Genomic DNA, 21478 nt, shown 5'->3' on the forward strand with positions numbered 1-21478 from the left:
CAGGGGTCCTCTGCTGTGCTCCCTGTCAGGGCAGTCATCGATTGTGGCCGGGCACCAACTAGTTCTTCTGGTCTCAGGATAATGCAGGACTCTGGTTCATGTGACCCTCTCTGTCTCTTGGGCTCTTAGTTGTCGTGTGGCCTTGGTGTTCCTCATTCTCCTTTGCTCCAGGTGGGTTGAGACCAGTTGATGCATCTTAGAAGGCCGCTTGTTAGCTTTTAAGACCCCAGACGCCACATTTTAAAGTGGGATGCAGAATGTTTTCATAATAGAATTATTTTGCCAATTGACTTAGAAGTCCCCTTCAACCATGGTTCCCAAACCCCCGCCGCCCTTGTTCCGCTGACCTTTGAAGTATTCAGTTTATCCCAGAAGCTTCTTTGCTTTTGGTCCAGTCCAGTCCAGTTGAGCTGACCTTCCATGTATTGAGTGTTGTCCTTCCCTTCACCTAAAGCAGTTCTTTTCAGCTAATTAATCAGTAAAAAAAACCTCTCCCTCCCTCCCTCCCCGCCTCGTAACCGCAAAAGTATGTGTTCTTCTCAGTTTATACTATTTCTCAAGATCTTATAATAGTGGTCTTATACAATATTTGTCCTTTTGCCTCTGACTGATTTCGCTCAGCATAATGCCTTCCAGGTTCCTCCATGTTATGAAATGTTTCACAGATTCGTCACTGTTGTTTATCGATGCGTAGTATTCCATTGTGTGAATATACCACAATTTATTTACCCATTCATCCGTAGATGGACACCTTGGTTGCTTCCAGCTTTTTGCTATTGTAAACAGAGCTGCAATAAACATGGGTGTGCATATATCTGTTCATGTGAAGACTCTTGTTTCTCTAGGGTATATTCCGAGGAGTGGGATTTCTGGGTTGTATGGTAGTTCTATTTCTAACTGTTTAAGATAACGCCAGATAGATTTGCAAAGTGGTTGTACCATTTTACATTCCCACCAGCAGTGTATAACAGTTCCAATCTCTCTGCAGCGTCTCCAACATTTATTATTTTGTCTTTTTTGGATTAATGCCAGCCTTGTTAGAGTGAGATGGAATCTCATCGTAGTTTTAATCTGCATCTCTCTAATGGCTAATGATCGAGAGCATTTTCTCATGTATCTGTTAGCTGCCTGAATATCTTCTTTAGTGAAGTGTGTGTTCATATCCTTTGCCCACTTCTTGATTGGGTTGTTTGTCTTTTTGTGGTTGAGTTTTGACAGAATCATGTAGATTTTAGAGATCAGACGCTGGTCGGAGATGTCATAGCTGAAAATTCTTTCCCAGTGTGTAGGTGGTCTTTTTCCTCTTTTGGTGAAGTCTTTAGATGAGCATAGGTGTTTGATTTTTAGGAGCTCCCAGTTATCGGGTTTCTCTTCGTCATTTTTGGTAATGTTTTGTATTCTGTTTATGCCTTGTATTAGGGCTCCTAACGTTGTCCCTATTTTTTCTTCCGTGATCTTCATCGTTTTAGTCTTTATGTTTAAGTCTTTGATCCACTTGGAGTTAGTTTTTGTGCACGGTGTGAGGTATGGGTCCTGTTTCATTTTTTCGCAAATGGATATCCAGTTATGCCAGCACCATTTGTTAAAAAGACTATCTTTTCCCCAGTTAACTGACACTGGGCCTTTGTCAAATATCAGCTGCTCATACGTGGATGGATTTATATCTGGGTTCTCAATTCTGTTCCACTGGTCTATGTGCCTGTTGTTGTACCAGTACCAGGCTGTTTTGACTACTGGGGCTGTATAATAGCTTCTGAAATCAGGTAGAGTGAGGTCTCCCACTTTCTTCTTCTTTTTCAGTAATGCTTTGCTTATCCGAGGCTTCTTTCCCTTCCATATGAAGTTGGTGATTTGTTTCTCTATCAGCTTAAAAAATGACATTGGAATTTGGATCAGAAGTGCATTGTATGTATTGATGGCTTTTGGTAGAATAGACATTTTTACTATGTTAAGTCTTCCTATCCATGAGCAAGGTATGTTTTTCCACTTAAGTAAGTCCTTTTGAATTTCTTGTAGTAGTGCTTTGTAGTTTTCTTTGTATAGGTCTTTTACATCTTTGGTAAGATTTATTCCTAAGTATTTTATCTTCTTGGGGGCTACTGTGAATGGTATTGATTTGGTTATTTCCTCTTCGATGTTCTTTTTGTTGATGTAGAGAAATCCAAGTGATTTTTGTATATTTATTTTATAACCTGAGACTCTGCCAAACTCTTCTATTAGTTTCAGTAGTTTTCTGGAGGATTCCTTAGGGTTTTCTGTGTATAAGATCATGTCATCTGCAAATAGAGATAATTTTACTTCCTCCTTGCGAATCCGGATGCCTTTTATTTCTTTGTCTAGCCTAATTGCTCTGGCTAGGACTTCTAGCACGATGTTGAATAAGAGCAGTGATAAAGGGCATCCTTGTCTGGTTCCCGTTCTCAAGGGAAATGCTTTCAGGTTCTCTCCATTTAGAGTGATGCTGGCTGTTGGCTTTGCATAGATACCCTTTATTATGTTGAGGAATTTTCCTTCAATTCCTATTTTGGTGAGAGTTTTTATCATAAATCGGTGTTGGACTTTGTCAAATGCCTTTTCTGCATCAATTGATAAGATCATGTGGTTTTTGTCTTTTGTTGTATTTATGTGGTGGATTACATTAATGGTTTTTCTGATATTAAACCAGCCTTGCATACCTGGTATAAATCCCACTTGATCAGGGTGAATTATTTTTTTGATATGTTGTTGATTTCTATTGGCTAGAATTTTGTTTAGGATTTTTGCATCTATGTGCATGAGGAATATAGGTCTGTAATTTTTTTTTTTTGTAATGTCTTTACCTGGTTTTGGTATCAGGGAGATGGTGGCTTCATAGAATGAGTTGGGTAGTATTCCATCATTTTCTATGCTTTGAAATACCTTTAGTAGTAGTGGTGTTAACTCTTCTCTGAAGGTTTGGTAGAACTCTGCAGTGAAACCGTCTGGGCCAGGGCTTTTTTTTGTTGGGAGTTTTTTGATTACCGTTTCAATCTCTTTTTTTGTTATGGGTCTATTTAGTTGTTCTACTTCTGAATGTGTTAGTTTAGGTAGGTAGTGTTTTTCCAGGAATTCATCCATTTCTTCTAGGTTTGCAAATTTGTTAGAGTACAATTTTTCGTAATAATCTGATAAGATTCTTTCATTTTCAGTTGGTTCTGTTGTGATGTGGTCCTTCTCATTTCTTATTCGGGTTATTTGTTTCCTTTCCTGTATTTCTTTAGTCAGTCTAGCCAATGGTTTATTAATTTTGTTAATTTTTTCAAAGAACCAGCTTTTGGCTTTGTTAATTCTTTCAATTGTTTTTCTGTTCTCTAATTCATTTAGTTCAGCTCTAATTTTTATTATTTGTTTTCTTCTGGTGCCTGATGGATTCTTTCGTTGCTCACTTTCTATTTGTTCAAGTTGTAGGACAGTTCTCTGATTTTGGCTCTTTCTTCTTTTTGTATGTGTACATTTATCGATATAAATTGGCCTCTGAGCACTGCTTTTGCTGTGTCCCAGAGGTTTTGATAGGAAGTATTTTCATTCTCGTTGCATTCTATGAACTTCCTCATTCCCTCCTTGATGTCTTCTATAACCCAGTCTTTTTTCAGGAGGGTATTGTTCATTTTCCAAGTATTTGATTTCTTTTCCCTAGTTTTTCTGTTATTGATTTCTAGTTTTATTGCCTTGTGGTCTGAGAAGATGCTTTGTAATATTTCGATGTTTTGGATTCTGCAAAGGTTTGTTTTATGACCTAATATGTGGTCTATTCTAGAGAATGTTCCATGTGCGCTAGAAAAAAAGAAGTATACTTTGCAGCAGTTGGGTGGAGAGTTCTGTATAAGTCAATGAGGTCAAGTTGGTTGATTGTTGTAATTAGGTCTTCCGTGTCTCTATTGAGCTTCTTACTGGATGTCCTGTCCTTCTCCGAAAGTGGTGTGTTGAAGTCTCCTACTATAATTGTGGAGGTGTCTATCTCACTTTTCAGTTCTGTTAAAATTTATGTATCTTGCAGCCCTGTCACTGGGTGCATAAATATTTAATATGGTTATGTCTTCCTGATCAATTGTCCCTTTTATCATTATGCAGTGTCCTTCTTTATCCTTTGTGGTGGATTTAAGTCTGAAGTCTATTTTGTCAGAAATTAATATTGCTACTCCTCTTCTTTTTTGCTTATTGTTTGCTTGATATATTTTTTTCCATCCTTTGAGTTTTAGTTTGTTTGTGTCTCTAAGTCTAAGGTGTGTCTCTTGTAGGCAGCATATAGACGGATCATGTTTCTTTATCCAGTCCGAGACTCTCTGTCTCTTTATTCGTGCATTTAGTCCATTTACATTCAGCGTAATTATAGATAAAGAAGTGTTTAGTGTTGTCATTTTGATGCCTTTTCATGTGTGTTGTTGACAATTTCATTTTTCCACATACTTTTTTGTGCTGAGACGTTTTTCTCAGTAAATTGTGAGATCCTCATTTTCGTAGTGTTTGACTTTATGTTTGTTGAGTCGTTATGTTTTTCTTGGCTTTTATCTTGAGTTATGGAGTTGTTATACCTCTTTGTGGTTACCTTAATATTTACCCCTATTTTTCTAAGTAAAAACCTAACTTGTAATGTTCTATATCGCCTTGTATCACTCTCCATGTGGCAGTTCTATGCCACCTGTATTTAGTCCCTCTTTTTGATTATTGTGATCTTTTACATTTTGACTTTAGTGATTCCCTGTTATGAGCTTTTTTTTTTTTTAATTAATCTTAATTTGTTTTTGTGATTTCCCTGTTTGAGTTGATATCAGGATGTTCTGTTTGCTGGTGTTGTGTTGTGCTGGTATCTGATGTTATTGGTTTTCTGACCAAACAATATCCTTTAGTATTTCTTGTAGCTTTGGTTTGGTTTTTGCAAATTCTCTGAACTTGTGTTTATCTGTAAATATCTTAATTTCGCCTTCATATTTCAGAGAGAGTTTTGCTGGATATATGATCCTTGGCTGGCAGTTTTTCTCCTTCAGTGCTCTGTATATGTCGTCCCATTCCCTTCTTGCCTGCATGGTTTCTGCTGAGTAGTCTGAACTTATTCTTTTTGATTCTCCCTTGAAGGAGACCTTTCTTTTATCCCTGGCTGCTTTTAAAGTTTTCTCTTTATCTTTGGTTTTGGCAAGTTTGATGATAATATGTCTTGGTCTTTTTGTTTTTGGATCAATCTTAAATGGGGTTCAATGAGCATCTTGGATAGATATCCTTTCGTCTTTCATGATGTCAGGGAAGTTTTCTGTCAGCAGATCTTCAACTATTTTCTCTGTGTTTTCTGTCCTCCCTCCCTGTTCTGGGACTCCAATCACACACAAGTTATCCTTCTTGATAGAGTCCCACATGATTCTTAGGGTTTCTTCATTTTTTTTAATTCTTTTGTCTGATTTTTTTTCAGCTATGTTGGTGTTAATTCCCTGGTCCTCCAGATGTCCCAGTCTGCATTCTGATTGCTCGAGTCTGCTCCTCTGACTTCCTATTGCGTTGTCTAATTCTGTAATTTTATTGTTAATCTTTTGGATTTCTACATGCTGTCTCTCTATGGATTCTTGCAACTTATTAATTTTTCCACTATGTTCTTGAATAATCTTTTTGAGTTCTTCAACTGTTTTATCAGTGTGTTCCTTGGCTTTTTCTGCATTTTGCCTTATTTCGTTTCTGATGTCTTGAAGCATTCAGTAAATTAGTTTTTTTTATTCTGTATCTGATAATTCCAGAATTGTATCTTCATTTGGGAAAGATTTTGATTCTTTTGTTTGGGGGGTTGTAGAAGCTGTCATGGTCTGCTCCTTTATGTGGTTTGATATGGACTGCTGTCTCTGAGCCATCACTGGGAAACTAGTTTTTCCAGAAAATCCGCTAAAAAAAAATGCAGTCAGATCCCTATCTGAACTGCCTTTGGATTATAACCGCCACCTTGTTCCCTGTAAGGATGAAAGTCTGAGATTTGGATCATATATGCTTGGCTGTAGCTAGTTCTGTGTTTTTAGTCCAATTAGGGGTGGATTTTTGGTCCCTGGGTTTTTTGTGTTTCCTTCTCTCAGGCCGGAAGAGTGGGTTAGGAAAAGACCAAAAGAAAAAAAAAAGGGCGGGAGGGAGAACCAAAGCCGTCGCGGAGCCGGAGCCGTTCTCCCTCTGGCTCAGGAAATTCCAATGTTAATGAAGCCTCCTGACTGGGACGCTGGCTCCAGGCTCCGAAAACAGTCGCTGCTTCCCCGTATTTGTTCATTTTCTGTCTCTAAATCTGTGTTTGTTGTTCAGGGTTCGTAGATTGTTATGTATGTGATCGATTCACTTGTTTTTCCGAGTCTTTGTTGCAAGAGGGATCCGAGGTAGAGTCTACCTAGTCCGCCATCTTGGCCCCGCCTCTCGACATACTTTAGTTTTCGAGAACTGTGAAATTTAAAGATTGTTAAAAGCTACTTAAAAAAAAAAAAAACGCCGTTGCCATCAAGTTGATTCCCACTCATAATGACCCAATAGGGCAGAGTAGAACTGCTCCAAGGAGCAGCTGGTGGATTCAAACTGCCGGTGTTTTGGTTAGCAGCTGCAGCACTTAACCACTAGGCCACCAGGGTTTCCAAAATCTACTCAGAAATACTCAGTAATTATATAATCATGAGATGTGACGTAATCATTATGAACACAAAATCACATCTCTTTGGACTTTTCTATGAGTTTTTAATCTGAACCTCTAATATTGTTACTTCTTCCTTTTTTCCACATTGTCAGGAGTACAAATTAGTTTAAAAAAAAAAATGCAACAAATGAAACATATGCCACATACATTGTAGTTGTAAGAATTCGTAGTAATAGGTTAGTGCAAGAATAGGAAGCAGAAATCCATGTATCTAAACAAACAGGAAGCGTACCTCACCTGTGCACTTCGTATCTATCCAATTCCAACCTATGACTGTCAACTAAAGGAGAAGATAATACAACAATCCTAATCTCCACAATGGTGTCAACGACAGTATTCAAAATTTTTAGAGATTTTCTGTGATATAGGACTGTGGGATCAGAACTGATCATTCTTTTTTCTTCTTCTACACTGTGAAGTGCTTAGTTTGGTCTGATTACATTAAAGATCCTAATATAGTTGCAAACAATTAAGTTATATATGATACACTATATTATCTATAGGGTCCCTATGAGTTGGAATCGACTCAATGGTTAATGGGTTTGGTTTTTATATTACCTCTTGCTAGAATTTCCTTTAAAATTCATACATATGATAATAGAAGATTTGATACAGGTCACTTTCATCTGTAGTATGCCTCACTAGAAAAATCCATTTCTATTCATTACAGAGCAGAGGAGCAGGAGCAGGCGTGTAATCAGTTTTGAGTTGTGTGGCCTCCGGCAAGTCACTTTAACTTTCAGGCTCCAAGAAAACTAAAGGAGCAGTCCAGGAAAGCCAATAGCCAGGTAAGGAGAATTACAAAGAAAATAATATGCAGAAGATGGAGGGAGAGAAATAATTAAAGAAATTAGACCAAAAAAAAATCTCATAAATACATGAATTTCCATATTGAAAGGATCCATTAAATGTTTAGCATTATAAATGTAAAAAGACCAACACTGGGGCACATTATTCTGAGATTTCAGAACGCCTGGAATAAAAAGAAAAGGCCAAGAGTATTTCAAGAGATAAAGCAAAAACAAATAAAGAAAAAAAAAATCTTACATAAAATGTCAGGAATTAGGTGGCAGATTTCTTAAGAGCAACAAAGGAAGCTAAAAGACAATGCAGCGAAATCTTAAAAATTCTAAAGAAATATAATTTTCAAATGAGAGTTATATTTGCAAAAAATGTATTATTCAGGTGTAATGACAGAATAAAGATTTTCAGAAATTTAAGTTACATTCTGAATGGTTCCTGTTTATTCCATCTCTATTGTTATCATCCAAGTCTCTCCTACAACCTACTTGCTGCGCACCCCAGGAAACTACTCTCTCTACAGCAAACAAGAATGGTTTTTTAAAAATAGAAATCACATTATGCCAATGCCATACACACCCCCTTTAATTGTCTTCCACTGCATCTAGAATAAAACCTCAGCTCCTTACTTTGGCCCACAAGGTCCTTCATGGTGTGGTCCTTGCCTGCCTTTCTAATCTCGTTCCTCCTATCGAACTCCTCTCGTTCATTTCTGTTCATAGTGGCACTCATTTTGTTCTTAAAACCTATCAGTCTCAGTCACTGTCTCCTCAGCTCCTACACTCGGAATGCATTCCCTTGGCTCTTCATCCGGTTGGCTTCTCAACACTCGGACCACAAATCTCAAATACCTCACCTCCTCAGAGAGAGGCCTTGTATGGCCTTGCTATCAAGATCTAAAATATCTCATTTATCCACTTACTTGTATATTACCCATCTCCCCTCGGTTGTAAATTCCTCAAAGGCAGACACTGTCAAAGATATACTACAGCATTTAAAACTTGGCATATTAAAAAAAAAAAAAATTGCTGTCAAGCCGATTCTGACTCATAGTAACCCTACAGGACAGTGTAGAGCTCTGTCTCAGGGTTTCCACGGCCGTAAAGCTTTAGGGAGGCAGACTGCCATATCTTTTTCCAGCTGAGCAGCTGGTGAGTTCGAACCGCCAACCTTTCATTTAGCAGCCGAGTGCTTTAACCACTGCACCATGAGGGCTCTTTGCACATAACTGTTGTTTTTAGGTGCCATGGAGTCAGTTCAATAATTATCTGATAAAATGTTTGTCCTTTCACAATATCAAAAGAATATCGTCAGGACACTGGTTTAACTTTTTATTCAATGCAGGCAACATTTCCACAACACCGTCAAGCGGATCATCACTCAAGAACATCTTGAACATCTCCAGTGATGGCAAGCTTATTACCTCATGAAGCAGTTCAGTCCATCTTGGGACTGATGTACTTGTTTGAAAAGTCATCCTTCTACGAAACCAAACCTTTCTCCATGCAATTTCCATCCACTGCCTTTGGAGTTACACCAAGTAAGTCTAATCTCTCATAGATATGGTTCTTCATGTTTTAGAAGATAGTTGCATAATTCCCATTTTTATAGGATAAATATTTCCATCTCTTTCAGTAATTTTCCATATGATACGATTTTTGTTTTTCATCCTCTCCATTCTAGTTTGGGAATTCTTAATTTTTCCGATTTTCACCTTAAAGTCTCATACTCAAAACTTAACACAGTCCCCCCACCACTTCTGATTGGCATCAAGTCAGCAGAGCATGTAACTTTTTTATTTTATCTAGACACAACACTATTATTTACACAAGCATAATGAACTGTTCTGATAAAAGGCTTCCAATTAAGTAAAATCTCCAGTATTTTTCATAGGCACTGCTGTGAACCTAAGGCCCCTGGACCCCCCATTTTGTAGATGTGAAGGTATTTTCTAAAAAATCTAAGTATTTTATGTCTGTTGTTGTTGCTGGATGACACTGAGCTGATCCCAGCTCACAGTGACCCCATACGGCAGAGCAGCACTGCCCCTTTGAGTTTTCTTAGCTGTAGTATTTACAGAGGCAGATCACCAGATCTTTCTCCCATGGAGCCACTGGCTGGGTTTGAACTGCCAACCTTTCGGTTAGCAACCAAGCACTTAACCATTGCACTACCAGGGTTCCTTACTTTACATTTACTTCTGTTAAATACGTTTTGTTACTTTTAGTATACTGTTCCATGCTATTTTAGACTTTTGAATTTCAACTCTGTACTTCAACATAGTAAAGATCATTGCAAACTTTGGGCCACCTACATATTTGATAAGTAAGCCTTCTACAACAACACCCACACTGATAAAAATATTTGTGTAAACATATCAAATATCAAGTCCCAGAGAATAACATCAGAGACATTTTCCTCTGACTCATACTGATATTACATGTGGTTCAGCAAGGTATTCTAATTCCTTAACAGCCTCTTCTTATCTGCAAGAATATCATAAAGGACATTAAGTTTATAAAATCGTGACATTCTGTAGAAATAAAATGATTTAGTAATAAAGATTTACTTATATTCACTTCATTAACTATAAATTATGTACATCAACTTCAGACTGGATAAGTATAATACAGGAAATGATATCAATATTATCAGTTTCCCCAAAACAAGATTCTTTATATATTTATATATATATTACTTCAATTTATAAAAATATTAATTAAATTTTGTTCTAAAACCTCTATACAGCTTTGCACAAGAATGCTAAGAATGAAAAATTAGTATAATTATATCAAGAACTTGGCTTCATATATATATATACATATATATAATGAATAAGGACACAAAGTTATATCAAATAATATGTTAATCAATCCCGAGGCCTTGGGAATTTTAAGATAAATTCCACCTCATACTGTTTAACGCTCAGATAGAATCTGCCCTGTCACTATACTGATTGCAACCAAAATAAGCATATTTAGCAAAATTGGTATATTTTTAACATCACATAGACCAAATTACCTGGGAAATAGTACCTCTAGTAATAACAAGGGCACATTCAGAGTTATTAAATCAAAAAATTGAGGGTGTGGTCAAAAGCACCCTATATCAAGAAATATCTATAATCTGATGATATTACAATAATGAAGAAACTATTTTTGGACAATTTTATCTCCATCACTGCTTTCTGCTACTGCCACTAATTGGGACTCACAGAAGCTCAGCATCACGCAAAGTAATTTATAAATTATTTTACATTACTTTTTCCTATTTCAATGATTTTTCTGAAGAAATTTTTATTGATTTTCCTAATTCTAAATCTCTTTTCAGAAAATCAGGAGAAAACTGGGAGATAGACAGTGCTATGTGAAGCCACTGGGAGAAGATATCAACTTCTCTACGTTCGACACAATCCCTTTTGCTTAGAAGGAAAGCGAAGATGAAAGACCGACTTCAAGAACTAAAGCAGCGAACAAAAGAAATCGAACTCTCTAGAGACAGCCCTGGGTCAATCTCAGAGGCAGAGGAACAGGAGGAGTTCCTCCAGCAAGCTGTTATTTATGAAAGAGAGCCTGTAGCTGAGAGGCAGCTACATGAGATCCAAAAATTACAGGACACCATTAACAATCTAACAGTTGCTGTCCAAAAATTTGGGCAACAACAGAAAAGTCTGGTGGCTTCAATGAGAAGGTTCAGTCTACTTAAGAGAGAATCCAGCATTACAAAGGAGATAAAAATCCAAGCAGAACACATTAAGAAAGATTTGGATGATTTAATAAAAGAAGTTAAAAAGTCAGAGGATGAAAACGGTCCATCATCGGTGGTCACAAGGATACTTAAATCTCAGCATGCTGCCATGTTCCGCCATTTTCAGCAAACTATGTTTATATACAATGACACAATAGCAGCAAAGCAAGAGAAGTGCAAGACATTTATTTTCCGTCAGCTCGAAGTTGCTGGCAAAGAAGTGTCTGAAGAAGAAGTAAATGATATGCTTCATCAAGGAAAATGGGAAGTTTTCAATGAAAGCTTACTTACAGAAATCAATATCACTAAAGCACAACTCTCAGAGATTGAACAGAGACACAAGGAACTTGTTAATTTGGAGAGCCAAATAAAGGATTTAAGGGACCTCTTCATTCAGATATCTCTTCTAGTAGAGGAGCAAGGAGAAAGCATCAACAATATTGAAATGACAGTGAACAATACAAAAGAATATGTCAACACCACTAAAGAGAAATTTGGGCTAGCGGTAAAATACAAGAAAAGAAATCCTTGCAGAGTATTGTGTTGTTGGTGTTGTCCATGTTGTAGCTCAAAATAAAGCCACTGTAGAAATTTTCCCAGCTTTAGGGTGAGGATGTCCCATATTTCAGTGTCTTGTACTGTTTTAATTCATTTCATGTGTCCTTCAAACACCTTTCATCACTATTAAGTCATAATTTCTCCTTTTTAGCTCTGATCTACTAGAGTTACAGAAACTTTTTGAAGCCAATGACATAAAACAAGTCTTTGAAAAACCTACTGAATTCTACAATCCTGTAAAAATACAGTAGTTTAAATAAATGTCAAACATTGTGTTTTCTAGTCTCTTTTAAATTTAGATAATCAAAATACTCATTTAATTAAACTAGAAACAGTATGATTACCTTTAAATGTTGTAAAAAAAAATAGCATGGCAGAGGTATCTGACCTCCTCTAACTTCGCAAGGGGGGAAGGAGAATCAAAATCAACAGCCTAAGGCTGATTCCTATGAGGCGAAGGTCAGACATGCCTCCTCTCTCCACCATCTTTACCAGTTTTGACACCAACCGTCCCTCCCATGGTGCACTCTACTTCTCTCCTGGGTTTGATAATTCATTGCAATGGCCACACAGAACTCACAGATTATGGGGTTTATTAGGGAAGTAACAGTTTATACTCCACATTCAGGAACACTCCAGATACAGTTCCTCCATCAGGACAGCCTCTTCTCAGCTGTGCCTGCATAGCAGGCCTCTTTTTGGTCCCTCAGCCTCTGCCCTGCTCAAGCAAGTGCTACAAAGCTCATTTAGCTCTGCCGGTTAAGTGCCCAGAGGCACCCTTCTCCACCAGTAAGCTTCAGCCAGGAGGTGCTCAGCTGTGGCTCCACGGGTCAGCAAACTTAGCTCCAAGAAGTGCCCAGAGGCACCTTACTCCACCACCACGCCTCCTGTCCAAAGTCACTCAGCTTTCTCACTCCATGGGCCAGAAGGCCCATTATACCATCTCCTGCTGGTATCTCCTGCAGCCATTTCTCTGCCACCGCTTCTCACCTCCTTCAGTGTTAAAGCTCTCTCTGTATCCTGGTTCCAGGAACTTAGTGCAGAGATCCTGGGGCCAAAGAACGTGCTCTACTCCTGGATCTTCTTTCTTGGTGGTGGCAATATCCTCTCCTCCTGCTTCTGGGATGGCTCATTTTAAGCCTAGCAAGATGGCAAAACTGACCAATCCTTTTGTTAGGGTTTCGCAGACCTTACTTGCACAGTCCCACCCTCACAAAGATGCCATGAACTATACATGTGTTATTAGCAAGCTATAGTCCCATCCAATCACTTGGGTGAGAGTTAAAAGGCAATGGTGAAAAAGGCTATATAAAAGTGATCCATCACAAACGTGCAGGTTAACTACTGAAAATGAGAAGAATAATCTTAAGTTTCTGATCAGGTATCAAGCTGATGATTCATTTATGAGACTTCCAATGCTTTAACAAGATGAATGATGATCATATAAGCAATCCTCTTGTCTCATTTGACAATATTTTTGTAGTTAAGAATTGTGTAACACAAGACCTAAAAAGTGTTACACTAAAACAAAACCAAACTAGAAACAGTATCAAGTCTTTTTATGTTCAGGTAGGTCAGCTAACTCAGTGGTGAACAAATTCTAGAAAAACACAACTATGCAAATGATAAAGAATCTAGTTGGTAACCAGGAGCTGAATCTAGTTTAAGGCATAAGATGGTAGGTTAAGGTATTGTTTTCTTGAAATCAGGTCTGCTCAGGACAATGAATTCCAAATCAGGGTTGACAGATCAAGTCAAAGTACAGGCAACGGTATTCTTGAAGGATTCTCCTCCCTTTATTGTGAAATCAGGCACAGCACTATGAGCTAGAGATATAATTTGAACACACGCCGACAGAGTTTTGAAACTCAATTTTTAATGGAAACAGCAGATATTACAACAAATACAAGTATTAAGACAGGGAGCAAAGGCCCTGAGATCAGAGGGTGCCTGTTTGAGAAACAGCAAAGAGACTGCTGTGGTTAGAGGACAAACAAGTAAAAGAGAAATAGACTATCCTATCAGGGAGGTAACAGGGGATTGAGTGTGGAACCTAGAGACCGTCAGATAAGGAGCAGAGGGGACCCCAAATCTGCAAACAAAATAAGAAGAAGTGGGCCAGGGTGTAGAAACAAAGCCATTCCCCAGAACACTGGGGCAAGGTATCTAAAAATATCCTGCAAGCTCCTTTAAAGCTGCCTTTCAGAAGCAGCTGGAGAAGACCAGGCCCAGGGACATGCACAGAACATCCACCTGTGACCACTGTGTGACCTTCCACCAGGGGCAGAGAGGGGCTACAGCCCCAGCTGGGGAATCGAACCTGGGGAGCGGGAGACTGTGCAGGTGTGAGACCCCACAATAAGTCCTGCTACTAACCCCAGAGGCTTCCAGGACAGGAACCATACTGGAAAACTGCTGTGCACGCACCTTAATTAACATATCCCCACCTGTGCCTATGAATAGACAAGAATCTTTTCCCGCCCAAGAACTTTTAAAACTTGGGCTGTCTTTTGTTCTGTGAGATGAGGGTAAGCATCACTCTAGGCCCTCCTCGTCTCCGCTTGCAAGCCTCTTCAATAAAGCTTTGTTCGCGTGGAAAACTACATGTCTTACCTGCTCGTTCTTGACCAGTGAGAGGCAAGAACTTTATTCTGGTAACAGTATGAGATAATGTAAATCCTGTGCAAAGACTTAAAACAGAGTGATGAGACAGAGACTGTCCGGTGGCTTCTTTAAGTTGGGTGGTCAATGAAGAACTCTCTGAGAGGTATATATAAGTGATGGTCTGAACAATGAGGACATATTCCAGTGTATATTCCAGGCAATGAAAACAAACAGCACGATGACACTAAAGAGGGTATTAGCTTACTTTATTCACATGGAGATGACCAGTAGAGCTGAGACACAGTGTGGGGAAAAGGAGTACAGTAAGCCACGGAAAGACGACAAAGGTTTACAGGATGTATAATCAATGCAAGGTCCTCAGACTGTTTTAGGCCTGGGAATAATGGTATATAATCTACTGTATAGAAAGTGGATAAGAATGGTTTTCGGGGGCTGAGTAGAGGGCAAGTAAGAATGAAAATAATTAGATGGTATTATAAAACAAATTGTGTCCCCCCCCAAGAAACATGCATCAACTTTGCCAGGATGATTCCCAGTATTGTGTGATTGTCTACCATTCTGTCATCTGATGTGATTTTTCTATGTGTTGTAAATCCTGTTTCTATGATGTTAGTGAGGCAGGACTCAATCTACAAGATGAGGTTGTGTCTAAAGTCAATGTCTTCCAAGTTATAAAAGAGAGAAGTGAGCAGAGAGTCAGGGGGACCTCATATCATCAAGCAATAAGAGCCAGGAGAACCGCCGCTCTTTGGAACCAGGGTGGCGGTGCTAAGAAGCTCCTAGACCAAGGAAGATTGATGACAAGGACTTTTCCCCAGAGCTGACAGTGAGAGAACGCCTTGCCCTAAAGCTGGCACCGTGAATCTGCACTTCTAGCTTCCTAACCCCAGTGCCATAGTGGTTAAGAGCTACAGCTGCTAACCAAAAGGTCAACAGTTCAAATCCACCAGGTGCTCCTTGGAAACCCTATGGGGCAGTTCTACTCTATCCTATAGGGTTGCTATGAGTTGGAATTGACTCAACGGCAATGGGTTTGATCTTTTTTTTTTTTAACTGTGAAAGAATAAATTTTTCTTTGTTAAAGCCATCCATTTGTGGTATTTCAGTTATAGCAGCACTAGATAAGTAAGACAGATGGCTACTGCAGTAGTCCCCAAAACAAATAATGGAGGCTTGGACTAGAATGGTGGAGGTGGTGGTAGCAGCAGCAGTACTAATACTCAACATTAATATACTACTTGCTATGTCCTAGTCATTTTTCTAGTAATTTTACAGTAGGTGAAGGTTGAGGTAGAGACTGTTACTTCAATTTTACCAACAAGAACACTCGCACACAGTGAGGTTATGTAACTTGCCCCAAGTCACAGAAGCTGCACATAAAGAACCACAATTTGAACCCAGGCCATCTAATTCACCACCACTTGTCTATCAGTTTGGAAGGCACTAAGAAGGCTGGAGCACAACTGTACTCATGAGGAACCTGTACATAGAGGAAGAGGCAGTCCTTCGAACAGATACTCCGTGGTTTAAAGTCAGGACAGGAGTGCATCATGCTTGCATCTTTCATCATGCTTATTTAATCTGTATGCTGAGCAAATAATCCGAGAAGTTGCGCCAGGGCATAAGGATTGGAGGGAGACTCATTAACAACCCACAATATGCAGATGTCATCACCTTGCTTGCTGAAAGTGAAGAGGACTTGAAGCACTTACTGATGAAGATGAAAAACTACAGCCTTCGGTATGGATTACACCTCAACATAAAGAAAACAAAAATCCTCACAACTGGACCAATAAGCAACATCATGTTAAATGGAGAAAATATTGAAGTTGTCAAGGATTTCATTTTACTTGGATACATAATCAAAAACTATGGAAGCAGCAGTCAAGAAATCAAAGGACATACTGTATCGGGTAAATCTGCAGAAAAAGACCTCTTTAAAGTGTTATAAAGAAAAGATGTCACTTTGAAGACTAAGGTGTGCCTGACCCAAGCCATAGTGTTTTCAATCGCCTCACATGCACGCGAAAGCTGGGCAATGAATAAGGAAGACCAAAGAAGAAGTGATGCCTTTCAATTATGGTGTTGGTAAAGAATACTGAATATACCATAGACTGCCAAAAGAACGAACAAATCTGTCTTGAAGAAGTACAGCCAGAATGCTCCTTAGAGATGAGGATGGCAAGACTTCATCTCACAGACTTTGGACATGTTATCAGGAGGGACCAGTCCCTGGAGAAGGACATCATGCTTGGTAAAGTAGAGGGTTGGCGAAAAAGGGGAAGACCCTCAACAGGATAGACTGACACAGTGGCTGCAGCAGTGCACTCAAGCATAACAATGATTGTGAGGATGGCATAGGACCAGGCGGTGTTACCTTCTGTTGTACACAGGGTCACTGCAAGTTGGAACCAACTCAATGGCACCTAACAACGATGACAAAGAAGTCTGGAAGATGCAAAATAAAACTGGGGAAGAGGTGTCTCCTCCAAGCAGAGTGGACACAATGATGTGGATAGAGTAAAGCTTTTAGGACCTTCATTTGCTGATGTGGCACAACTCAAAATGAGAAGAAACAGCTGAAAATATCCATTAGAAATCAGAATGTGAAATGTACGAAGTATGACTATAGAAAAATTGAAAGTTATCAAAAATGAAATTGAGCGCTTGAAGATCGATATCCTAGGCATTAGTGAGCTGAAATGAACGAGTATTGACCATTCTGAATCAGACAATCACATGGTCTACTATGCCAGGAATGATAAATTGAAGAGGAATGGCATCGCATTCATTGTCAAAAAGAACATTTCAAAATCTGTTCTGAAGTACAACACTGTGATAGGATAATAGCCATATGCCTACCAGGAAGATCAGTCAATACAGCTATTATTCAAATTTATGCACCAACCACTAATGTCAGAAATGAACAAACTGAAGATTTTCACCAACTCCTGCAGTCTGAAATTGTTCAAACATGCAATCAAGACGTACTGATAAATACTGGTGATTGGAATGTTAAAGCTGGAAATAAAGAAGAAAGACTGGTAATTGGAAAATATGGCTTTGGTGATAGAAATGATGCCAAAGATCGCATCATAGAGTGTTGCAACACCAAAGACATACTCATTGCAAATTACCTTTCTTCAAAAATCTAAATGGCGATTCTACCCATGGACCTTGCTGGATGGAATACACAGGGATCAAGTTGACTACATCTATGGAAAGAGACAACAGAGAAGTTCAGTATCATGAATTACAGTCTTGGCAAAAAATATTGAATTACCATGGATTGTCAGAAGAACCAACAAATCTGTCCTTGAAGAAGTACAGTCAGGTTGCTCCTTAGAAGCGAAGATGGTGAGACTTCATCTTACTTGGACATGTTATCACAAGGGACCAGTCCTGGAGGAGGACATCATGTTTGGTAAAGCCAAGGAAGAAGAGAAAGACCCTCAGTGAGATGAACTGATACAGTGGCTGCAACAGTGGGCTCAAACATAGCAACCATCGTGAGGATGGCATAGAACCACACAGAGTTTTGTTATGCTGTACATAGGGTCTCTATGAGTTGGAACTGACTCAAGGATGCCTAACACAACAGTCTGATTCCAAAGCCAGATTTTAACTACTCTATACCTTTATACCATATAATGGTAATGGAAAAAGTTAAACCAAATTGTGATATATTTAAGAGGTAGAATTTGTAAGATAGTGGTTGGATGGTAATGCTATTTACACAGATGGGAAAAGGCAGACAATGAGGATTTCAGAATTGGGGTGAGGAGGAAATAAGAATTCTATTTTGGTCAAGAGAATCTGAGATGAGTATAAAATGTCCATGCAGAGGTTTCTAGGATGTTAACTACACCATTAGGAACTTTTAGGAGATGTCAGGGCTGGAAGTTTATATCTCAGTTATTTGAGAAAATAAACAGTATTTAAGGTCATGTAACTTTACGGTAAATTCATCTGAAAGGTACAGATTTAAAAATAAAAAACAAGAAGCCCAGAAAATAGTATGGGATATTTTGAAATTTAGGCTTAAGACCAAAGAAGCATTTGAGAAGTTAAAGAGCTAATTAAAGAAGACTGAGAAGGAGCCATCAATGAGGGAAGAGGAAAACCAATAAAGTGTGCTGTAATGAAAACGAAGAGTCCAAAGGAGGAAACAGTCAACTTTAAGTAAAATAATAGGAAAATGGTGAAAGTAACATAGAAGTTACAAGAGCAGTTTCAAGGAACTGTAGAAATTGTAGAGGAAAGAACGTGATAAATGAAGAAGTGCAACAACCACTACGGGCAATTCTTCCCATAAGGTTGAAAAGGGGGCTAGGAAAAAGTCGCTAGCTGAAGAAGGATACGATGTCAAAGGATTTCACAGTATTTAAAGATAAGAAACATGAGACCACATTCTTCCAATGGGAACGATCCAGGGAGAGACTCTTGATACAAGAAAGGGGAGGAGTAACATGTAAAAGCCCAAAGGAGTGGGACCTAGTGCATAAATGGAGAAGCTGGCCTTGGATAGGAGCAGAGATACTTCATCCACAGTGTAGGAGAAAAGGCAGGGTTTAGGAACATAGGGAGGTAAACTGGAGTAAATCTGGTGATGGAAGATAAGAGAATTCTTGTGTGACAGTTTCTATTTCCTTGAATAACTACGAGGCAAAATTAACCACTGAAGGTACAGCTGGGTTAAAGGAGAACAGGAAGAGATAGCAAAGAATGAAATAGTCATTTTGGAGAGAAGGCTAACAAATATTCTAAGAAAGGTAAGAGGACAATGAGGCAGTAGTTAGGGCCAACCTGAAATCTGTGGTCACAACTTTAATGTAAGATCAAACAATACAGTTGTATGTTTTTACCTGTCAATGTTTAGCTGCTTGGGTGCTGGCAAAGAATACACAGATAATTAGGTCTAACCAAGGCAGTGACTAGACAGGAACTAACAAGAACATACACATACGTTGCTAATATACACATACACACACACATATATATAAGTATGTATGTTCATATGTTGCTGTTAGTTGCTGTTGTGTCAATTCCAACTCATAGCAACCCCACGTGTGCAGAGTAGAAGTGCTCCGGGGAGGCTGTGACCATTCAGAAGCAGATCGCCAGGCCTGTCTTCCGAGGCACCCCTGAGTGACTCTGAACCACCAAACTCTCAGCTAGTAGTCAAACACTTAACTGTTTGTGCCACCCAGGGACTCTATATGTATTCATGTAAACACTGTTAATGTTTTAGTTTGTTGAATATACAGAAATTGAAGAGCCTCTATTGTGTCAATTATCAAGTATTACTGGAGAATAATATGGTTCTCGTACATTAGCTTCCAATGTCTAAAGAACATTCAAAAAAAAAAAAGGTGAATTTGAAACACAATAAACGCCCCATCTAAGTGGTTAGTCACAGACATCTCTCTCCTATTCCTTCTAAAGTTGTGCTATATCCTTTTATCCAGGGACTTAGTGAAATTTGTTTGATTGTTCCTAAACTGGTCATCATGAAGGCTAAGATTATTAAGTATTATTTAAAATTCACCAGCATAATTACTTCCTGGATTTATGAAATAGTGCTTTTCCATTAACATTTCATATGTGCATGTAGTGCTTTGAACCCAACATAGAAATACAGAAAGAATTCATGGAAAAGCAATGTGTCAGAATTTTCATGGCTACATTTTCCAACCAGTTAGTGTCACCCTATCCTGAACAACAAAAACAACACAATTTTAACTAATTAATTGTGGAATATTTTGCATATTTTATTCACACTTAACAGGCATTAAAAGTGAACACTTTTTAAAATAACTACTTGAGAGAAAAAAAATTCTTAGGAATTGTTGTTGTTGTTAGGTGCTGTCAAGTCGGTTCCGACTGATAGCAACCCTATGCACAACAAAACAAGACACTGCCCAGTCCTGCACCATCCTTACAATCGTTGTTATGCTTGAGCTCATTGTGCAGCCACTGTGTCAATCCACCTGGTTGAGGGTCTTCCTCTTTTCCGCTGACCCTGTATTCTGCCAAGCATGATGTCCTTCTCCAGGGATTGATCCCTCCTGACAACATGTCCAAAGTATGTAAGACGCAGTCTCGCCATCCTTGCCTCTAAGGAGTATCCTGGTCGCACTTCTTCCAAGACAGATTTGTTCGTTCTTTTGGCAGTCCATGGTATATTTAATATTCTTCACCAACACCACAATTCAAAGGCATCAACTCTTCTTCGGTCTTCCTTATTCATTGTCCAGCTTTCACATGCATATGATGCAATTGGAAATACTATGGCTTGGGTCAGGTGTACCTTAGTCTTCAGGGTGACATCTTTGCTCTTCAACACTTTGAGGAGGTCCTTTGCAGCATATTTGCCCAATGCAATGCATCTTTTGATTTCTTGACTGCTACTTCCATGGCTGTTGATTGAGGATCCAAGTAAAACGAAATCCTTGACAACTTCAATCTTTTCTCCGTTTATCATGATGTTGCTCATTGATCCAGTTGTGAGGATTTTTGTTTTATGTTGAGGTGTAATCCATACTGAAGGCTGTGATCTTTGACCTTCATTAGTAAGTGCTTCAAGTCCTCTTCACTTTCAGCAAGCAAGGTTATGCCATCTGCATAACGCCGCAGGTTGTTAATGAATCTTCCTCCAATCCTGATGCCCCGTTCTTCTTCATATAGTCCAGCTTCTCGGATTATTTGTTCAGCATACAGATTAAATAGGTATGGTGAAAGAATACAACCCTGACACACACCTTTCCTGATTTTAAACCAATCAGTATCCCCTTGTTCTGTCCAAACAACTGCCTCTTCATCTACAAAAAGGTTCCTCATGAGCACAATTAAGTGTTGTGGAATTCCCATTCTTCGCAGTGTTATCCATAGTTTGTTATGATCGACACAGTCAAATGCCTTTGCAAAATCAATAAAACACAGGTAAACATCCTTCTGGTATCCTCTGCTTTCAGCCAGGATCCATCTGACATCAGCAATGATATCCCTGGTTCCACGTCCTCTTCTGAAACCGGCCTAAATTTCTGGCAGTTCCCTGTCGATATACTGCTGCAGCCATTTTTGAAT

The 21478-nt window shown here is 38.9% G+C and overlaps 2 protein-coding genes across 3 annotated transcripts in view; one reads left to right on the forward strand and one right to left on the reverse strand.

Annotated features, from left to right (window-relative positions):
- Positions 1-21478, reverse strand: part of ARL13B (ADP ribosylation factor like GTPase 13B) — a 90734-nt gene that overhangs the window by 31156 nt on the left and 38100 nt on the right. The window lies entirely within an intron of this gene.
- Positions 10802-12041, forward strand: STX19 (syntaxin 19). Its single transcript, XM_023548165.2, has one exon. The coding sequence runs from the start codon at positions 10902-10904 to the stop codon at positions 11784-11786; it is 885 nt and encodes a 294-aa protein (XP_023403933.1). The 5' UTR covers positions 10802-10901; the 3' UTR covers positions 11787-12041.

This window comes from Loxodonta africana, chromosome 20 (genome assembly GCF_030014295.1).
Source record: "Loxodonta africana isolate mLoxAfr1 chromosome 20, mLoxAfr1.hap2, whole genome shotgun sequence".
Taxonomy (NCBI): domain Eukaryota; kingdom Metazoa; phylum Chordata; class Mammalia; order Proboscidea; family Elephantidae; genus Loxodonta; species Loxodonta africana.

Bases quoted from the DNA above. Each gene is read 5' to 3' on its own strand.
- STX19 (XM_023548165.2), top strand. From the start codon at position 10,902: ATGAAAGACCGACTTCAAGAACTAAAGCAGCGAACAAAAGAAATCGAA.